The following is a 16,607-nucleotide window of genomic DNA, read 5'->3' on the forward strand; positions in this document are numbered from 1 at the left end:
TTCAAACGATAAGATCTTCGTAGAATATGTAGGATCCAATATGGGCATCCAGGTCCCGCTATTGGATATTGACCGAGGAGTCTCTCGGGTCATGTCTACATAGTTCTCGAACCCGCAGGGTCTGCACACTTAAGGTTCGACGTTGTTTTATGCGTATTTGAGTTATATGGTTGGTTACCGAATGTTGTTCGGAGTCCCGGATGAGATCACGGACGTCACGAGGGTTTCCGGAATGGTCCGGAAACGAAGATTGATATATAGGATGACCTCATTTGATTACCGGAAGGTTTTCGGAGTTACCGGGAATGTACCGGGAATGACGAATGGGTTCCGGGAGTTCACCGGGGGGGCAACCCACCCCGGGGAAGCCCATAGGCTTTGGGGAGACACACCAGCCCTTATTGGGCTGGTGGGACAGCCCTAAGGAGGCCTATGCGCCAAGAAAAAGAAATCAAAGGAAAAGAAAAAAAAAGAGGGAGGAAGTGGGAAGGGAGGGGGACTCCTCCCACCAAACCAAGTCCAACTCGGTTTGGGGGGGGAGTCCTCCCCCCTTGGCTCGGCCGACCCCTTGAGGGTCCCTTGGACCCCAAGGCAAGGTCCCCCTCCCTCCTCCTATATATATGGAGCAATTAGGGCTGATTTGAGACGACTTTCTCACGGCTGCCCGACCACATACCTCCATAGTTTTTCCTCTAGATCGCGTTTCTGCGGAGCTCGGGCGGAGCCCTGCTGAGACAAGGTCATCACCAACCTCCGGAGCGCCGTCACGCTGCCGGAGAACTCTTCTACCTCTCCATCTCTCTTGCTGGATCAAGAAGGCCGAGATCATCGTCGAGCTGTACGTGTGCTGAACGCGGAGGTGCCGTCCGTTCGGTACTAGATCGTGGGACTGATCGCGGGATTGTTCGCGGGGCGGATCGAGGGACGTGAGGACGTTCCACTACATCAACCGTGTTCTCTAACGCTTCTGCTGTACGATCTACAAGGGTACGTAGATCACTCATCCCCTCTCGTAGATGGACATCACCATGATAGGTCTTCGTGCGCGTAGGAAAATTTTTGTTTCCCATGCGACGTTCCCTAACAGTGGCATCATGAGCTAGGTTCATGCGCAGATGTCTTCTCGAGTATAACACAAAAGGTTTTGTGGGCGGTGATGTGCGTTTTGCTGCCCTCCTTAGTCTTTTCCTGATTCCGCGGTATTGTTGGATTGAAGCGGCTTGGACCGACATTACTCGTACGCTTACGAGAGACTGGTTTCATCGTTACGAGTAACCCCCTTTGCTCAAAGATGACTGGCAAGTGACGGTTTCTCCAACTTTAGTTGAATCGGATTTGACCGAGGAGGTCCTTGGATGAGTTTAAATAGCAACTCATATATCTCTGTTGTGGTTTTTGCGTAAGTAAGATGCGATCCTACTAGATACCCTTGGTCACCACATAAAACATGCAACAACAAAATTAGAGGACGTCTAACTTGTTTTTGCAGGGTATGATTGTGATGTGATATGGCCAACGATGTGATGTGATATATTGGATGTATGAGATGATCATGTTGTAATAGAAATATCGACTTGCACGTCGATGGTACGGCAACCGGCAGGAGCCATAGGGTTGTCTTTATACTAACATATGTGCTTGCAGATGCGCTTACTATTTTGCTAGGATGTAGCTTTAGTAGTAATAGCATAAGTAGCACGACAACCCCGATGGCAACACGTTGATGGATGATCATGGTGTGGCACCGGTGACAAGAAGATCGTGCCGGTGCTCTGGTGATGGAGATCAAGAAGCACGTGATGATGGCCATATCATGTCACTTATGAATTGCATGTGATGTTAATCCTTTTATGCACCTTATTTTGCTTAGAACGACGGTAGCATTATGAGGTGATCTCTCACTAAAATTTCAAGACGAAATTGTGTTCTCCCCGACAGTGCACCGTTGCTACAGTTCGTCGTTTCGAGACACCACGTGATGCTCGGGTGTGATAGACTCAACGTTCACATACAACGGGTGCAAAACAGTTGCGCACGCGGAACACTCGGGTTAAGCTTGATGAGCCTAGCATGTGCAGACATGGCCTCGGAACACATGAGACCGAAAGGTCGATCATGAATCATATAGTTGATATGATTAGCATAGGGATGCTTACCACTGAAACTATACTCAACTCACGTGATGATCGGACTTGGGATAGTGTAAGTGGATCATGAACCACTCAAATGACTAGAGAGATGTACTTTTTGAGTGGGAGTTTAGCATATAATTTGATTAAGTTGAACTCTAATTATCTTGAACATAGTCTAAGTCCACTTTGAATATATTTGTGTTGTAGATCATGGCTCACGCAAGTGTCATCCTGAATTTTAATACGTTCCTAGAGAAAGCTAAGTTGAAAGATGATGGAAGCAACTTTGTAGACTGGGCTCGTAATCTTAAGCTAATCTTACAAGCTGGAAAGAAGGATTATGTCCTTAATGCTGCGCTAGGAGATGAACCACCCGCTACGGCTGATCAGGATGTTAAGAACGCTTGGTTAGCGCGTAAGGAGGACTACTCAATAGTTCAATGTGCAGTCTTGTATGGCTTAGAACCGGGACTTCAACGTCGCTTTGAGCATCATGGAGCATTTGAGATGTTCCAGGAGTTGAAGTTTATCTTTCAGAAGAACGCCCGGATCGAGAGGTATGAGACCTCCTATAAATTCTATGCTTGCAAGATGGAGGAAAACTCATCTGTCAGTGAGCATGTGCTCAAAATGTCTGGGTACTCAAACCGTCTAGCTGAACTGGGGATAGAACTCCCGCAAGAAGCTATCACTGACAGAATCCTTCAATCACTGCCGCCAAGCTATAAAGGCTTTGTGTTGAACTACAACATGCAAGGGATGAACAAGTCTCCCGGCGAGTTGTTTGCGATGCTGAAAGTCGCAGAGTCTGAACTCCGTAAAGAGCATCAAGTGTTGATGGTGAGCAAGACCACTAGTTTCAAGAGAAACGGCAAAGGCAAGAAGGGCAATTCGAAGAAGAGCGGCAAGCCTGTTGCCAATCCGCCGAAGAAACCCAAGGCTGGACCTAAGCCTGAAACAGAGTGCTTCTATTGCAAGGGTATGGGTCACTGGAAGCACAATTGCCCCAAGTATCTGGCAGATAAGAAGGCGGGCAAAGAAAAATCAGGTATATTTGATATACATCTTATTGATGTGTACTTAACCGGCTCTCGTAGTAGTGCCTAGGTATTCGATACCGGTTCTGTTGCTCACATTTGCAACTCGAAACAGGAACTGCGGAATAGACGAAGGCTGGCGAAAGACGAAGTGACGATGCGCGTAGGAAATGGTTCCAAGGTTGATGCAATCGCCGTCGGCACAGTGTCACTTCAGCTACCATCGGGATTAGTGATGAACTTAAATCATTGTTATTTAGTGCCTGCGTTGAGCATGAACATTATATCTGGATCTTGTTTATTGCGAGACGGTTACTCTTTTAAGTCTGAGAATAATGGTTGTTCTATTTCTATGAGTAACATCTTTTATGGTCATGCACCGAATGTGAGAGGATTGTTCATATTGAATCTTGATAGCGATACGCATATACATAACATTGAGACCAAAAGAGTTAGAGTAAACAATGATAGCGCCATATTTTTGTGGCACTGCCGCTTGGGTCATATTGGTGTAAAGCGCATGAAGAAACTCCATGCTGATGGACTTTTGGAGTCACTTGACTTTGATTCACTTGACACGTGCGAACCATGCCTCATGGGCAAGATGACTAAGACTCCGTTCTCCGGAACAATGGAGCGTGCAAGTGACTTGTTGGAAATCATACATACCGATGTGTGTGGTCCAATGAGCGTAGAGGCACGCGGCGGATATCGTTATTTCCTCACCTTCACTGACGATTTAAGTAGATATGGTTATGTCTACTTGATGAAACACAAGTCTGAAACATTTGAAAAGTTCAAGCAGTTTCAGAGTGAAGTGGAAAATCATCGTAACAAGAAGATCAAGTTCCTACGGTCTGATCGTGGGGGTGAATATCTGAGTTTCGAGTTTGGTGCTCACTTAAGACAATGTGGAATTGTTTCGCAGTTAACACCGCCTGGAACACCACAGCGTAATGGTGTGTCCGAACGTCGTAATCGTACTTTGTTAGAGATGGTGCGATCTATGATGTCTCTTACTGATTTGCCGTTATCGTTTTGGGGTTATGCATTAGAAACAGCTGCATTCACTTTAAATAGGGCACCATCAAAATCCGTTGAGACGACACCATACGAACTGTGGTATGGCAAAAGGCCAAAGTTGTCGTTTCTTAAAGTTTGGGGATGTGATGCTTATGTCAAAAAGCTTCAGCCTGAAAAGCTGGAAACCAAAGCGGAAAAATGCGTCTTCATAGGTTACCCAAAAGAGACAGTTGGGTACACCTTCTATCTCAAATCCGAGGGCAAAGTGTTTGTTGCTAAGAACGGAACTTTTCTCGAGAAGGAGTTTCTCTCGAGAGAATTGAGTGGGAGGAAGATAGAACTTGACGAGGTTGTCGAACCTCTCATCCCTCTGGATGGTGGCGCAGGGCAAGGGGAAACCTCTGTCGTTGCGACGCCGGTTGAGGAGGAAGTTAATGATGATGATCATGAAACTCCAGTTCAAGTTTCTGTTGAACCACGCAGGTCGACGAGATCACGCGCTGCTCCAGAGTGGTACGGTAATCCCGTCTTATCAATCATGTTGTTAGACAACAATGAACCTGCAAATTATGAAGAAGCAATGGTGGGCCCAGATTCCAACAAATGGCTAGAAGCCATGAAATCCGAGATAGGATCCATGTATGAGAACAAAGTGTGGACTTTGGAGATACTACCTGAGGGCCGCAAGGCTATTCAGAACAAATGGATCTTTAAGAAGAAGACGGACGCTGACGGTAATGTGACCGTTTATAAAGCTCGACTTGTGGCAAAGGGTTTTTCACAAGTTCCAGGAGTTGACTACGATGAGACCTTCTCACCCGTAGCGATGCTTAAGTCCGTCAGAATCATGTTAGCAATAGCTGCATTTTTCGATTATGAAATCTGGCAGATGGATGTCAAAACGGCGTTCCTTAACGGTTTCCTTAAGGAAGAGTTGTATATGATGCAACCCGAAGGTTTTGTCGATCCTAAAAATGCTGACAAGGTGTGCAAGCTCCAGCGATCCATTTATGGACTGGTGCAAGCATCTCGGAGTTGGAACAAGCGCTTTGATGAGGTGATCAAAGCATTTGGGTTTATACAAGTGGTTGGAGAATCTTGTATTTACAAGAAAGTGAGTGGGAGCTCTGTGGCGTTTCTAATATTATATGTGGATGACAAATTACTGATTGGAAACAACGTAGAGCTTTTGGAGAGCATAAAAGGTTACTTGAATAAAAGTTTCTCTATGAAGGACCTAGGAGAAGCTGCTTAGATTCTAGGCATTAAGATCTATAGGGATAGATCAAAAAGCCTGATAGGACTTTCACAAAGCACATACCTTGATAAAGTTTTGAAAAGGTTTAAAATGGAACAGTCCAAGAAAGGGTTCTTGCCAGTGTTACAAGGTACGAGATTGAGTAAGACTCAGTGCCCAGCAACTGATGAAGATAGAGAGCATATGCGCTCCGTCCCCTATGCTTCAGCCATAGGTTCTATCATGTATGCGATGCTGTGCACTAGACCGGATGTTAGCCTGGCCATAAGTATGGCAGGTAGGTTCCAGAGTAATCCAGGAGTGGATCACTGGACAGCGGTCAAGAATATCCTAAAGTACCTGAAAAGGACTAAGGAGATGTTTCTCGTGTATGGAGGTGACGAAGAGCTCGCCGTAAAAGGTTACGTCGATGCAAGCTTTGACACAGATCCGGACGACTCTAAGTCGCAAACCGGATACGTATTTATTCTTAATGGGGGTGCAGTAAGCTGGTGCAGTTCCAAGCAAAGCGTCGTAGCAGATTCTACATGTGAAGCAGAGTACATGGCTGCCTCGGAGGCGGCTAAGGAGGGTGTCTGGATGAAGCAGTTCATGACGGATCTTGGAGTGGTGCCAAGTGCACTGGATCCAATAACCTTGTTCTGTGACTACACTGGTGCCATTGCCTTAGCAAAGGAACCACGGTTTCACAAGAAGACCAGACACATCAAACGACGCTTCAACCTCATCCGCGACTACGTCGAGGAAGAGGACGTAAATATATGCAAGGTGCACACGGATCTGAATGTAGCAGACCCGCTAACTAAACCTCTTCCACGGCCAAAACATGATCGACACCAAAACTGTATGGGTGTTAGATTTATTACAATGTAATTCACATGGTGATGTGAGGGCTAGATTATTGACTCTAGTGCAAGTGGGAGACTGTGGCAATTATGCCCTAGAGGCAATAATAAATGTATAGTTATTATTATAATTCCTCTATCAAGATAATAGTTTATTATCCATGCTATAATTGTATTGAATGAAGACTCATTTACATGTGTGGATACATAGACAAAACACCGTCCCTAGCATGCCTCTAGTTGGCTAGCCAGTTGATCGATGATAGTCAGTGTCTTCTGATTATGAACAAGGTGTTGTTGCTTGATAACTGGATCACGTCATTGGGAGAATCACGTGATGGACTAGACCCAAACTAATAGACGTAGCATGTTGATCGTGTCATTTTGTTGCTACTGTTTTCTGCGTGTCAAGTATTTATTCCTATGACCATGAGATCATATAACTCACTGACACCGGAGGAATGCTTTGTGTGTATCAAACGTCGCAACGTAACTGGGTGACTATAAAGATGCTCTACAGGTATCTCCAAAGGTGTTAGTTGAGTTAGTATGGATCAAGACTAGGATTTGTCACTCCGTGTGACGGAGAGGTATCTCGGGGCCCACTCGGTAATACAACATCACACACAAGCCTTGCAAGCAATGTAACTTAGTGTAAGTTGCGGGATCTTGTATTACGGAACGAGTAAAGAGACTTGCCGGTAAACGAGATTGAAATAGGTATGCGGATACTGACGATCCGAATCTCGGGCAAGTAACATACCGAAGGACAAAGGGAATGACATACGGGATTATATGAATCCTTGGCACTGAGGTTCAAACGATAAGATCTTCGTAGAATATGTAGGATCCAATATGGGCATCCAGGTCCCGCTATTGGATATTGACCGAGGAGTCTCTCGGGTCATGTCTACATAGTTCTCGAACCCGCAGGGTCTGCACACTTAAGGTTCGACGTTGTTTTATGCGTATTTGAGTTATATGGTTGGTTACCGAATGTTGTTCGGAGTCCCGGATGAGATCACGGACGTCAAGAGGGTTTCCGGAATGGTCCGGAAACGAAGATTGATATATAGGATGACCTCATTTGATTACCGGAAGGTTTTCGGAGTTACCGGGATGTACCGGGAATGACGAATGGGTTCCGGGAGTTCACCGGGGGGGGCAACCCACCCCGGGGAAGCCCATAGGCTTTGGGGAGACACACCAGCCCTTAGTGGGCTGGTGGGACAGCCCCAAGGAGGCCTATGCGCGAAGAAAAAGAAATCAAAGGAAAAGAAAAAAAAAGAGGGAGGAAGTGGGAAGGGAGGGGGACTCCTCCCACCAAACCAAGTCCAACTCGGTTTGGGGGGGGAGTCCTCCCCCCCTTGGCTCGGCCGACCCCTTAAGGGTCCCTTGGACCCCAAGGCAAGGTCCCCCTCCCTCCTCCTATATATATGGAGCAATTAGGGCTGATTTGAGACGACTTTCTCATGGCTGCCCGACCACATACCTCCATAGTTTTTCCTCTAGATCGCGTTTCTGCGGAGCTCGGGCGGAGCCCTGCTGAGACAAGGTCATCACCAACCTCCGGAGCGCCGTCACGCTGCCGGAGAACTCTTCTACCTCTCCGTCTCTCTTGCTGGATCAAGAAGGCCGAGATCATCGTCGAGCTGTACGTGTGCTGAACGCGGAGGTGCCGTCCGTTCGGTACTAGATCGTGGGACTGATCGCGGGATTGTTCGCGGGGCGGATCGAGGGACGTGAGGACGTTCCACTACATCAACCGCGTTCTCTAACGCTTCTGCTGTACGATCTACAAGGGTACGTAGATCACTCATCCCCTCTCGTAGATGGACATCACCATGATAGGTCTTCGTGCGCGTAGGAAAATTTTTGTTTCCCATGCGACGTTCCCTAACAGACTGTTGCAATCCCTTATACCTGTGGGTTACCATTCACGTCTACTTGGTCACAGGTCGGATCACATCTAGCTTGCTTAGTTGGTACCGTGTTTTGGCAAAAACATGTCAACCTTCAAGTGTACGTTCAAGCCGGTTTGACAAACTTGTACAATGTGTCACACTTCTGCTCCTTGCACTTCATGATATGTGTTGTCGGGTTCAAGTCCATCGCTCATCCTTATTCCAGTCCGACCACTTTCTCGTCTCGTGCGCCAACTTTCAAAACCGTATTATCCCGTAATTCCTGTCGCATGGTCATGCTTATCCAAGTGGGATCCTAAGAGAGGCCAAGAGCATATCTCTCCAAGTCACACAGGCAAATCCGTTCTTGTTCAACCACCACAAAAAAACATGCCTCACTGCATGGCTCAAGACCTGCGTGAAAATGACCTTTATAACTACCCAGTTACAGAATAGTGTTTGATCAACCCTAACTAGTTCACCAACGCGAGTTGGCATCAATGCGAGTTGGCGTGGACCTGCACGAAAATGACAGACTAGGCCACCAATGTGAATTGACATGATGTGGTTGTTAGAACATTATGCCCCCATGTTTCGTTTTGGTAATTGATGGCGATCTCTATGGACTAATGGTTTCCTTGGGTTATATTCGAAGCATTTGTCCATAGGCATTTTTGAAGTCCATTTATTGGTTTTAAGGAGTTTATGAGATGACCAAGGTGGTATTCAAGGATTTATCCAAATATTGGTCATGTGAGAGTTGAGATTATCGCAAGGATGCCTTGAAGAAGATGACTGTGGGAGCATTCATGTTTACCTTCAAGACATCATCTTTCTGAAGAGAGAAGATAGGTCTCAAGGTTGATCAAGACTAAGTCAAAGAGTGAATCAAGTTGATCAACACACAAAGCGTACACAATGTACTGGATCAAGTGATCACATGGTATGTTAAAAATTGTTCATTACACTTTGTGTACTAACCCATGGTCTACGTGAGAGTTGTATGTGGGGTTAGGTATGTGTCTATGGGCTTGCGTCAAGAGAAGATCTCATACAACCCATGGGGAATGACATCAAGTGGTGATGGTCACCAAGTTTTCGATGTACAAGTTTAAGTGGAGCATCACAAAGAGATCATGCTTGTAGCTTTTCGTCCATTGTGGTGACAACGGACTTGTGAAGATGTATCGAGGAGTGGCTCACCCATAGTGAAGTATGGGGGAGCAATCTTCTAGTCTTCATCGAACCGACGCAATAAGAAAGGTGGTCCATCTTGAGGAGGACAAGATCGTCATCATCTAGCTCAAGTGGACTATGCGCAAGGCAAAGTTTTGCCCTTGATAGGTTTTCTATTTTACCGGTCTCATGGTGGTAATTGGGAGACTGGGTTATAGGATCGATAGTCGTACTATCAAGGGGAGCTCTCGAGTGAGTAGATTGATCATATCATTCGTTCAACGCTCAGACCATTGTATTCTTGGCATCATCATATTTATTGGTTCTTGTTTGGCTTTACGCTACGAGAGTTTTGGAGCTTATGGTCTTCATCGTGATAAGCTCAAGTTCATCGAAAATGGATTTCGTATGCATCATCTTTGTGTTTTTGGTGTTGGAGATTTTGCCAGATCATATTTGGGAAGGTCATCTTCCTTATCATAGTGACATCTATTCTCCATCGCTTGTTCTTAATATAATCATTGCCGTATGGTATCCAACAAGCTTGACTTTGCTTCAATTCGGAGCTCGTATGTGAAAGTTATGGCAGTTCTAGTGTGAGGGCAGCTTTACCGATGTGTTCACGCGGTAAGACCGCTCTGTATCATGGTAGTTCCGCTTAGGCGGTACTTCCGTTGTGTACTACCGTTGCTACTTTCGCTTATATTTTGCAGATCACTCCTTCTAGCGGTAGTAGAACGACAATTATGGGCGGTAGTACCGCTCCCTATGGAAGTACCGTGTTGCCCCACTCTACTACCGCGGTTTCACCCACACTTGCTACTCCTAGCGGAAGTACCACGTGTGGGTGCGGTAGTTCCGCTCCGGCGGCACTACCGCCTCAAGGTTTCTCCCTTTTGCATGCTTTTCCCTAGAACTACTACACTAAGCGGTAGTACCGCTCAACCAAGCAGTAGTACCACTTGTGCACAACCAGTGCGCATAACGGTTGGATTTGGGGAGACCTATTTAAGGGGGTCTTCTTCCCCAATGGTTTTTAATATTTTGAGCTCATGTTTTCCCCCATTGTTGACCTTCTTCGAGCTTGCTATCTCTCAATCCCTCCAATGATTCTTGCTATTTCTTGAGGGAAAAGAGAGAGGAGATCTAGATCCACATTTCCACCAATCACTTTCTCCTCTATGTGAGGGGAACCCCTTGGATCTAGATCTTGGAGTTCTTTGTGTTCTCTTTTTTGTTCTTCCTCTCATTTTCCTCCATAGCATTAATTGTTGCGGTGGGATTTGGAAGAGAAGGACTTGGGCACTCTGTGTGCCCTTGCCATTACATTTGGTGCATAGGTTTGAGTTATCCACGGTGATACATGGAAGTGAAGTTTGAGAGGCTTATTACTCCTGGGTGTTTGAGCACCCTAGAGCTTGTGCCTCTTCGGTGCTTTGGCACCCTAGACGGTTGGTGGTGCCTCAGAGCTCGATCATTATGATGTAAAGCTTCAGGCAAGCGTCAGGGTCTCCAATTAGGTTGTGGAAGATTGCCCCGAGCAATTTGTACGGGTTCTGGTGACCGCCCCCAAGGGTTGCCAAATTATACGGGTCCGGTGACCACCCCCAAGGGTTGCCCTTTGTATGGGTTTGATGACCGCCCTCAAGGGTCCCTTAGTGGAATCACGACATCTTTGCATCGTGCGAGGGTGTGAGGAGATTATGGTGGCCCTAGTGGCTTCTTGGGGAGAATTGTGCCTCCACACCACTCCAAACGAAGATTACCATCCGCAAGGGTGTGAACTTCGGGATACATCATCGTCTCCTCATGCCTCGATTTTCTCTTACCCAAGCCCTTTACTTATGCAGTTTACTTTGTGATAGCCATATTGTGTCTTTTTTATATATCTTGTTATCACTTAATTATTTATCTTGCTTATCACAAGTTGTTGGTGCACATAGATGAGCCTAGTTGTTTTAGGTTTTGTGCTTGACTAATTAAATGCTACTTTTATTCCACATTTGTGCAAGCCTAAATCGTAATTATTTTAAAGCGCCTATTCATCACCCCTCCCACCACCTCTAGGCATCATCCACGTCATTTCAGTGGTCCACCTGCTCGAACATGCTTGCCACTTTAGGCCACGCGAGATGACACTACCCTTGAGCTCGACACGATTACATATAATAGTGGGGGCCTTTTGGCAAAATGTGCATCCGACAGATTAGGGTGATGGTGGTACGTACACCAGAACAATCCAGCATACACAAGACCGTAGGAGGGCCACATATGTTATGTATCTTCGTATTTGAGGAGCTAAAGGGCATTTCCAATAGCAACTCGCAAATTTCCTCCGCATCTGACCGCGGATAGGGAGGGCCAGTCCACGGACACGGATGCAGGAGAACAACATCCAATCATAATCGCATACATTTCAGCCCGCATTTTAACAAATCAGACGAAATTCATGCAAACCGGATGATATTCATCAAAGTTCGGATAGGAAATAGCACAAATCATCCATATCATACCATGCAAATTAAATCTAGTACAACAACTTCTCAAATTAAGCACATGCCCAACAAGTTTTTGATCAAGGGCTCAGCCCCCCCCCCCACACACACACACATACTATCCCTTCAGCTTCATCCAACGGTGCATGCACGTAAATGGTCGCCCTCTTTCCTGTGATACACCACGGTAGCGTGTGCGAGCTAAATATAATGTGTAAACCAACATTGAGTGAATGGATCAATAACAAGTTGAGCAAGAAGAATAAAAAAAACTTATGATCCTGTCCTCTATCGCATGCAATGGCCACATTGCACGAACCACGTCACAAAACTTGATGACACTGATCTGGATTGTGTGCTAGCGATACGACAAGAACTTCACATTGCGTGGTTAAGTGATGTACATGCCATAGGGCGCAATGTGTTTTTGTGCGTGAAACATTTCGTGCACTTGCTGCCAGGAGGGCTCCCCTCTGGTCCTAGCCCTCCTCTGGTCCTGCCTGCAAAATACACGTATGTGATCAGCCGTGACGGCAAGTGGGCTCGTTGGTACTGGTTGCGAACGTACGGCAATGCCTCTCTGACAGACTGAGATGTACAAGGAGTAGCAGCAGTGAAGGTGAAAGATGAAAAGCAAGAGGTAAAAAAGACCCACTCGTCGGAGTATTGGATAGGGATGTTTCTGGTGTCCGGACTCCCGTAAAGCTTTCCCATTTTTATTTTTAATTTACGGAAAAAACCAGCGTCCGGACGGCTCTGTCGACCAATACAAAACCACATTAGATGGCTTTCGTGGTCCGGACAGATGCTGCCCTAGTGCAGCATTTCTCAACCTCCGGAACAGTTGTGATACGTGCCAGCAAGTTCGAGGACGAAACTTGTAATTTTCTCCTAAGGCCTCCTGAGGAGGTACGGCTCAAACGCTTCGATCAGAAGAAATTATTTTACAAGGCCACAGGGTTCTCATTCAAGCCAAAATGTTAAAGCATAGAGGCGCACACAAGATGCTATTCCTAGGCACAGTCAAAGGAAAAAAGGAAAACGAGTGCGAAGTAAAGGAGTCTGGCAGCTCTTGGCTCATGTTGCAGCAGGTTCCGTCGGGGGGATTGACACGGAACGGAGCAGCTCCAGGGAAGTTGCCAGCCCTAGGAAATGCGACAGTATGGTGTTCGCTGAAGCCTGCGCACGGTGAGGATAAAATACGTTAGATTCTAACTCGTCACCGTTCACTGATACTGATGAGTTCTCAGCGATGAAGCCTTCAAGAAATTCAACTTCCAGCATAAGCAATTTAACGTTAGCAACTCTGGTTTCAACTCACAGTTTCTTCTCTCGCAATTAGAAATTTCGAACCAACTCGTAAGCATTTTTCCTAGATACTTGGATAGAAACAAAAAGTATTGGCTAGTACTGTACTACTCCCTCCGTCCCATAATATTAAAACGTTTATTAAACTAAAACAGTTTAAAAATGTTCTTATATTATGGGACGGAGGAGGGAGTACTAGTTAAGGCTCACTTTGCAGTTGATGAAATGTGTTATGTTGTGCTTATTTTAAAATCTGCTGTGAAAAGTTTGACACAAAAGTCCGCAACAGCGGGTCAAACAAACACTAAAATAGGGGAAAATGGGTGGGGTGAATAGGATTGTGTGAATCCACCGCAAAACGCCAAACACAGCGTAAGTTTGGAATCCACAAAACTTGTTACTGAATGTTAACTGTATTGGTTATTTACACAATTTTACAGGCAAAGTTTGGAGGATCTGAAGGTATGCATTCAGATTGTGCGCTATGAAACTATAGCTATAACTATATAATTACCACAATCTGAATAATAACTATATAAGTACCACAGACAGGCCAGGACTATGACAGTACAGATTTTGTCCTAGACAAATTACCCGAAGCAGATGATAATGTATAGAATCGTTGTGCCTCGCTACCCAATGGCTTATCAAAACTTGCAATTACAATCAGGCTTATGGGTCTTGCTATTTTTACATGAAGCTCAACAGTTTATGATATTGATTGTAGTGTAATGTTTGGCATCAAAATTCATATTACATATAGAAGAATGCACTTCCAGAGTTTATACAAACATAATAAATAAGTAATCAAATACCTGAACCAGGAATACATCTAGAGCCAAAACAGGACTTTGACCAGCGGAAGTTGTCTGATAATAGGGGACTGCAGAGGTAGTAAGGGCTTTTGCTACCAAAGCACCAACAAGTGCCTGCATACCGAGAACAGCTGCGCCCATCCCAAGAATATTGAGCACAATGCCATTTTTCAGACTTTTAATCACATCAGCCCGTGGAGGAGCCTGGAAATCAGCCCAAAGTTTAATATACTAATCTGAATGCAAATCATATCTGAAGTATATCTTCTCATGCATAAAACAAAATAAGCAGATGTGAGTTATCTTTGCGCTGCCATTTAAATGTGTAAAAAATCAGTTCAACTCTCAGATGGTACACAAGATGAGCCACAGGCAGTGGAGAAGGTTATGATTTTCTGATATGAAAAAAGAAACATTTATTTTGCTGGTAACAATGTAAAATAGGTGGTCAAGAAAGAGAGTACCTTTGCGGGTGCGCTTGCTGTTTTCCGTAGTCTTTCAGACAGACGGATGTAACCAAATGACCAGAAGACTGAGATAAAAGCTGCAGCAACACCAGCAGCAGTTGTGTAGAATGTAAAGGGCGATGTAACCTTCCCAGTAACAACTGTGGAGAATGACAAAATTCCAGCAGAAACAAACGTGCACACCAACTGGGACCAGAACCCTAGGGTACCCAAGTTCTTGAAATACCTTGCTGTTTTCTCTAGTCTCTTGATAACCTGTCCATTCAGTCATTGAGAAAGAATGAAGATATATGCTTCAGTCATGGTACATGTCTTAAACTAGTACTTAAAGATAATCAATTGATATGCAATATAATTTTAACTATGTGAATAGACAGCCTAATTCAAAGCTAACAACGTCACACAGGTTAATCATCCTAATATAACACATACAGCTGTGAAAAGAAGAACATTGTAACAATGTGGCAATTCAAAAACGCTGTGTCACTTTTTATAGGTAAGAGAGTTTAACCAGAAGATATGAGATCCTAAGGATGAACAGGTCATGACCGAGGAGCGCTATATTTATTAACCCTATGCCTCACTGTCATTTTTCAATCTATATGCAACAGATGCGACATACAGATGCACACTAGCAAAATAACAAACAGACAATTTTGTGCCATCAACTATCACAGGAAAACAAAACCAGAACACCATGAAATGCCTAGTGAGGACAGTGGTTCTATTGGTAAGACCCAAACCTGATAAGGTAAGTTTACCTGTAATTAAACAGTTAAGCACACTGGCGAAATCACCAACGCACTATTTTGTGCCTCTCAACTATCACATCAAAACGAAACCAGCAGGCACACCATGAAATGCTCAGTGAGGAGAGGTTCTATCAACAAGATCCAAACCTGAAATAGCTATCTAGGGTCTCTTTAGCGTTCAGTTATCGTTACATTTCAGCAATTCCCCTGTACTAGAGATATATCAGATACGAATCACTTAATTTCCTAAACCCTAAACACCATCACGCCGAGTGCATTATCCTAAGACAAGCAACCATCACATGGTCCAACAGTACATACCTCATTAGTCACTCTAAAATACATAAACCTAAAATTTCCATACAGATTCCCAAACATAATCTTTCTCGAGAAAGCAGGATAAGAACCCTACTACACACGCAGGCCAAGTACCGGACGTCGATAGATCAAACGGGATAAAATTAGGGAAGCACCTGCTCGAGCTTGGCACGCTCAATTGTCTGCTCGGTAGGGGGAGGCGTCGGGAAGAGAGGGCCCGCCGAAGACGAGGACGCCGCCGCCGCCGCAGCAGTGAGGCGCCGCGGAGCGGCTTCGCCGCCCCCGAAGCAGAGGCGCCCAGTAGGGAGGATAGCTCCGTTGAGGGGATGGCTGGCGAGCGACGGAACAGCGGGAAGCGCCCGCTGCCGGAGCAGCGGCGGCGGCAGCCGCGATGGGAGTAGGAGCGCCTGCATTTTGGTGGTTGCGATGCTACTCGCCCGTTGTGCAGCAGCCGTGCTCGCCGTTGTCTTTTCCTGCGGAAGTTTAGCCTGAAGCACCCTCTGGTTTGTGTATTTTCGTTGGGCATTGCAGCTCCCACGTTTGAGCACCTTGTATCAAACATAACAAAATTCCAATTGTTTTTTCTTTTTATGTGTGGGACCTATGATCTACTCCCTCTGTATCAAAATAATTGTAGACTAATTCTCTTCAACTATAATTATATTGGTACGGAAGAAGTATTGATCAAATGTCAAGATGGCCAGATAGTACAAAGAACATCAGAAATAAAAAACTACATCTCGCTTTATAGACTACCTAACAAAGAATATAAGCAATGGATTGCCCCTTCTTTTCGGAGTTAAACAAACCTTATTGTAGAAGACAGTCGAGAAGTTGTCGTGTCAATGCCCTATAGGACTAGGTCACATAAACAACAACAACCGTTGATGAAGAGAAGCGTAGATGTAGACACACAAACGCACACAAACAAAGACAAGATCCACGTGGATCCACCAAGATGGTTGGTCAGGTGAGTAACAAGAGCGACACAGTCGAAGACAAAGATCTACCCCGATGTGAAGGTTGCGTCGAAGCCGATCCACACTTGATCTTAACTGTTAGCCGAGTGTTCGCTTA

The 16,607-nt window shown here is 45.3% G+C and overlaps 1 protein-coding gene across 1 annotated transcript; it reads right to left on the reverse strand.

Annotated features, from left to right (window-relative positions):
• Positions 1 to 12,794: 12,794 nt before the first annotated feature.
• On the reverse strand, positions 12,795 to 16,000 carry LOC123402870 (protein TIC 21, chloroplastic-like). Its single transcript, XM_045096830.1, has 4 exons — positions 15,686 to 16,000; positions 14,458 to 14,715; positions 13,994 to 14,197; positions 12,795 to 13,049 (listed from the first exon to the last, which is right to left on the reverse strand). The coding sequence occupies exons 1-4, from the start codon at positions 15,941 to 15,943 to the stop codon at positions 12,948 to 12,950; spliced, it is 822 nt and encodes a 273-aa protein (XP_044952765.1). The 5' UTR covers positions 15,944 to 16,000; the 3' UTR covers positions 12,795 to 12,947.
• Positions 16,001 to 16,607: the final 607 nt, after the last annotated feature.

The sequence above is a fragment of the Hordeum vulgare genome, chromosome 6H (genome assembly GCF_904849725.1).
Source record: "Hordeum vulgare subsp. vulgare chromosome 6H, MorexV3_pseudomolecules_assembly, whole genome shotgun sequence".
Classification (NCBI taxonomy): Eukaryota; Viridiplantae; Streptophyta; class Magnoliopsida; order Poales; family Poaceae; genus Hordeum; species Hordeum vulgare.

Coding starts and splice junctions, on each gene's coding strand:
- LOC123402870 (XM_045096830.1), bottom strand. CDS start 15,943: ATGCAGGCGCTCCTACTCCCATCGCGGCTGCCGCCGCCGCTGCTCCGG. Junction 14,716..15,685: donor AGCGTGCCAAGCTCGAGCAG/GTGCTTCCCTAA, acceptor CTGAATGGACAG/GTTATCAAGAGACTAGAGAA. Junction 14,198..14,457: donor CAGCAAGCGCACCCGCAAAG/GTACTCTCTTTC, acceptor GCTGATTTCCAG/GCTCCTCCACGGGCTGATGT.